General features: G+C 38.9%; 1 protein-coding gene across 1 annotated transcript; it reads right to left on the reverse strand.

Annotated features, from left to right (window-relative positions):
* Positions 1-2,030: 2,030 nt before the first annotated feature.
* Positions 2,031-4,826, reverse strand: LOC106607818 (cbp/p300-interacting transactivator 2). The gene is made up of 2 exons (XM_014205193.2): positions 4,655-4,826; positions 2,031-4,308 (listed from the first exon to the last, which is right to left on the reverse strand). Exon 2 carries the CDS (start codon positions 4,298-4,300, stop codon positions 3,596-3,598), a length of 705 nt encoding a protein of 234 aa, XP_014060668.1. The 5' UTR covers positions 4,301-4,308; positions 4,655-4,826; the 3' UTR covers positions 2,031-3,595.
* Positions 4,827-5,700: the final 874 nt, after the last annotated feature.

Raw genomic sequence — 5,700 nt, forward strand, 5'->3', positions numbered from 1 at the left:
CAACCTAGACATTCATTCACATGTACTTTCTAAATGGGAGATAATTAATACAGCATTACTGATCTCATACTTTTTCTTAGTTGGGGATCCTTTAACACACAACACCATAGATAAACACTAAGATTATGCCCACACATACATATTTGAGTAAAAACTGTTGGGGTGTCACTCCTTGCATCAATAAGTTTGTCTGTACATTTGAGAGTGGTTACATCGTCACAGCCTCATCTGTCAATTTCCAAACAGCGTTAGGGTCAGGTTTTGAAATTACAGATTGGGCCTTTAAATGGTTAGGATCAAGGCTTCAACAAAAATCCATGCACACCTGTTAGCAAAATTAATCACTGAAAGCATTTAGCCTTTTTTTAAGGACAGGTAATTTTATTCCTTCTTCTAGACACTGTAAACATACAAATCAGGGTTTGTTTGCACACTTGACAAGGTGTTAATGGCACACAGACTGACCAGCAGAGCAGCATCTATGTTTTTTGGCACAAGGATACTCTTCGTCACGGTTATACGTCCCTGCCAACTGTCCCTAAGACAGTTCTGTGTCTATGATCGGGCTGAAGCCGAGGTATATTAAAGTAAATATTTAATGTTTATGGAAATACTATTTTTAATGTCCTTCTCTGTCATTCACTGTATATTTTATTTATTTGGGAGCCAAGAGAGCATATCATTTTGTCTGAGTGAAATTAATATTTTCAAGGGTTTGCACAGCACACTTCACAAAGACAAGTGTCTCTATTGCTAAGCTACTGTATTGGTGTGTCAATTTGGTTTTCTATAGTCAAGGACAACAATTTCAGGATTCATTGCAATTTACTGATAACCCTTCAAGTCTTCAGAACATTTTCTTGCTAACAATTCAAGCTTCTTTTAAAGTGTCTCTTTTTCTGAGAATCTAATCCCTTTTCCCATACAAAAAGGGATGACTGAATCGGAGATAAAAATAAGAAACTCAAGGACAATACAGGGTAGTATGCCTCTTGGATAATTGAATCTCTCTACCTTCATATTCAGTGAAAATCTCATATGGGACTCATCTTCCACACTTTTCATTAGTATCAAGTTTTGATTTAAGATGTGTTTAAAATTCGCTTCAAATTTACTCCTTGTAACAGATACATAAATTAGGAGTGAATCTTCACTATTATAACTTCCTTCGCTGAGAAACGGTTCAGGTCTCATCAGACGGTGAGAAAGAGCTCAGCACATGAAGCTGCTGAACATTAGCATGGTAAAGGTTAGATGCTTACAGCGTTACACCTCAGGGTTCACGCCATTATCTCATTGAGCACTTCCTTTTAGTTAAGTGTTTGGTTCCTCACTCTCCCTCTCAAAGAGAGACAGCTGGCTGCAAATATCCCCATTATGGATCCATAAAAACAGGTATTATGGGCAGAATAGTCCAAATGTAATTTCATAGATCTTATGTCAAAGTGTTAAGTTTGTTATATTTATTACAGTTTGGCTAAATTAATCGTATTAACTACTATCCTATATCTACTAGAAGTGTTACGTTGTCGGGTATTTTGAGGCTTTATGCATCACCAGTGGTAAGTCTCACCAGTAGTATTTCCTCATAACAACCCTAACTTTGGATCCATGTAAACCAAACTGTTGTCTGAATGTAAAAGGATTATCATGGGCAATTCCACTGTAACAGAATGATGCACATTTACTTGAAGAACAGTACATTGGTGACTGTTATGTCATACTGTTACCAAACTTTGCATCTGCACTGTTCAAGTAAAATGTGTTTTTGTAAAGATGCCAGTGTAAATTGTTAAAAATAGTCCTTGTGCGTATAGTTGTATGGTTTGTTATCTTTGCCATCATTGGTTTTTGTTTGACATACCTTTTAAAAGTGAAAAATCGGAGTCTCAGCATCATTCTGTTACGGTGGAATTGCCCTCATTCTTTGGCCTGCAACTGTGCAAAAGTGTGCAACAACAAACCCCACAAATTGAAAACACATGGAACGGATGCCAACACCCACAATGACACCATGATCACTTCAGTAATGCACTTCAGCTGCTTTATTCATGTTTGCAAATTAAAATAGAATAAATTAACAATTTTCTTCTTCTAAAAAAAAAAAAAGAAATGTACAAAAATACTGTCAAACTTTCCTGGAAAGCTTCAACACAGTAGTATTGCCTTGTATCGCATACACTAAATAAGCACAGTGGTGTCAATTCTGAGGACTGATGAGGAACAAGACGTCCTGTGAAATTATACTCTCTACCTTGACAACATTCCACACTGTTTATTGTCCACACATGAAAGAGCAGGGGGGAGGGGTCGGATATTTAAGCGAGGAGTATCCCTTTTCCAAAGACTAATTTTCTCTTTCTTAAACAGACATCGTTCCCATTTAAGCATGTGGAAAATACCCACACATCACCCCCTCTGTTATTGAAGGATCCACATCTCTGTAAAGACATTTCCATTCCTACCATTAACCTTTACAATATCAAAGAAAACCATGTTAACTCACAGTGCATCCTGGCTGTGATACAAGCAATGTTAAAAAGACATTTGCAGCAGATGAGGAAAATAAAAAAACAAGCACAAGTTGCAGTTTTCCTCCATGATAGACAAATCATTTTAAAGCACAGATATCTGGTAAGTATATGGCCACAACATTGTACAGTATAGTATTGTAGGGAACAATTACACAGTACTTGTCTACAAGCATGTTTCTTAACCACTTCGAGCATTTTGAATATGGTTCATTTGCAATTCATAATTATTCAACATTTTCTGTCATCCAAAATGTTTGAATGAGGCAGGAAAATAAATATATCAAGCAGACTATTGTACGGCTCTATTTTCCTCCAGAACCAGGCCTATTCAAATAAGCAGACAACTCTACTCATCTAAAGGTTTTCTTGATTTCACATGTTCTGTTGTCCAATTAAAGCTAGAATCCTTAATTGAAACAATAACAAAGTGGTCACCCCCACTCTGTTTTGGTAAAAAAAAAAAAAGCTGAGGAATGGGCCAATAGAAATGTAACCACTCTCAAATTCATAGACATAGCTATTGGTGCAAGGACTGACCACCCATTATATCAAAATTATAGTTAACCATGTTGAGGCAATACAGTGTTTGTTTAGATTAACATTGTTTACAAAAAAAGGGGCTTCTATTTTTCCTTTGGGTGATGGGGTATCACAGTTGAACTAAGCTCATGAGGCATTTATAAGTTATTTTCTTCAAGAATCTCAATTTTATATATATATATATATATATTTAATTTCTAAGTCCAAAAATGGATGTAGCAACTAAGGATTCTAGCTTGAAGTAATGATGCATAGCATGGATGTAAAGATTTGTCTTTCTGACAAAGATTCAATTGAGATTGTAGTGCATTCCTACATCAAACAAACTCATTTCCATTATGTCTGCAGTATAAGTCTATTACCCCAAAATATTTGAGGAATATATAATCTGGTATAGTACATGTTTGAATGGTTCTCCATTGGTATATTGCAGATCTTCTCTCTCAACGTTCGAGTTTAGGGGACAACAAGGAATGCTTTAAAGTCTGAGTAGATGACTGTATAAGTCCACTTAGTGAGATTTAACAACTCACTCGGCTTGGCTGTTGCTTACATACAAAGTCTGTCATGAAATCAAACTCGTTCTGTCCTAACCACAGCTCAGGTAGCTCCTTTATTCGGTCCAGCCCCATCTCAATGACCAGAGACATCAAGACCTCCTCATCAATAAAATCCGTGTCAATGACGTTGGGGGGCAGTATTGCTGCAGGCACATGATGCGCTTGTTGAGGCAAACTGGACGTGCTATGTTTCGCGTTGCTGTCTCTGAACTGTTGTCCTGTCCCGTTAAGTTGATGATTCGCAGGATGCAAATCATGCATATAATGATGGTGAGAGGGGTGGGTATGGTGGCTGTAGTACTGCGTGTTGAGCTTTTGTAACTGCATACTTGCCGCGAGCTGTCCTTGAGTGGGGACGGCGGCGGCAGGTCCCACAAATTGAGAGCTGTAGCGCGCTCCGGGAGGCATGTTGCCGTTTGGGTGTCCAGCGTTTACATTCCCCACAGAATGCCGAATTCCGTGGTTAGCTGTTACGTTGCCCCCTCCGTAGTGTAAATGATCTCCCATTATACCAGTAGTGTAGCCATGCTGCTGCTGTTGTTGCTGATGGTGTAGTGGGTTCGAGAACTGCCCCATGCCCATTCTGCGCGCTGGGTGGTGATGGTGGAGACCATTCACAGCTTCAGGGAATCGTCCATGGTTCATTGCCATCATGCGGTCTACCATTCCCCAAGCTGTCACAAATTAAAATACAAACATTCAATTTGCATCGACTGGATAAGAAAAACAGTCTATCCAATCATTTACGCACAATGAAAACGATTATCACCCAGTAAATAGTTTTGCAGTTAAAGCCTCCAAATTATTATATTAAAAACTACTTAGAAACAAATCCCAATGCAAAACATGAATCTTAGACACTATGTATGTATGCAATGTAACTGCAGAATGAATCACAATAAACAGAGCTGCAAGGTTCTATCAAATGTCTCCGCGACATTGTAATTACTTTCCTTTTTTTTCAATGAATCAATTTCCGCAGCTCACTACACTAATCCAAACACAAAACTCGTTCTTTACCTCTTTGACGGGATCCCTTGGATGTGGCTCCGCTGTCAGCACAAGGCGAGTGACTGTATCAGTCCAGTTTATGCAATCCCAACTCAGTGAATGCTGTGCATTCTGAAAATCAAGATGGTGTACTTTCAAACTCAGCTCCAAAAAAAATACAAAACTGTTTCAACCGCTCTCATCCAGTGCTGATATACAAGCAGTCAGGGGCGGAGCAACCGAATCTTGACTCTGACGAGACAAAAGTCTGGATTCAGGATCGCGCAAAACGTGGAGGAGAGTCTTCGCACCAAACGTCTCCCGCGTTCACAGCAGCAACACCGAGGCACACATTACCTCATTGCAGCTATTTCTGTTCAAGGCAAGTGTGGCAAAACGTGGATTCACATTTCACAGCTTTGGAAAGATCAACATGCATAGAAGCTGTCCCTCACTTTTGCGCATAGAGGTAAAAAAATGACCTAATGGACAGAGTATAATCAATTTACTCTTGTGGCAGAGGTCCAGACCTTAACGTGTATCAACTCATAAAACAATATAATTAGGATAAGCATAGGTGTATCCACAGTTGATCAACCTTTTGGGACAGTGACACGTTTTGTTGTTTTGGCTCTGTACTCCAGGTGAACCGTTTACAAATCACATAGTCCCCCCCATTTTAGGGGACCAACATTCTTGGGACAAATGAATTTATATTTGTATTAAAGTAGTCAAATGTTTAGTATTTGGTCCCATATTCACACAATACATTTTGGGGGGTATGATATTTGTGCATCTATCTCTCACTATGGATGAAAATACCCTATATAATCTGTCCTGGAAAAGTAGGCTATACAGAGGATACACAGCATACAGCCCTTTAACAGTCTACTAGTTCATCTGCATGACTTAGTATTTTCAGTATTTACAAATTACATGTGAAGTGACACATGAATCCATATTGAACAATGGAAATCTGTCCGCTGCCCCGTACTCCTTGCACATTCCATGTTTTACGCATATCCAAACGCCTCTGTGGACTTGCACTCTGCTTGAAGCAGTTGCCACCAGTGTCT

This window comes from Salmo salar, chromosome ssa06 (genome assembly GCF_905237065.1).
Source record: "Salmo salar chromosome ssa06, Ssal_v3.1, whole genome shotgun sequence".
NCBI classification, from domain to species: Eukaryota; Metazoa; Chordata; class Actinopteri; order Salmoniformes; family Salmonidae; genus Salmo; species Salmo salar.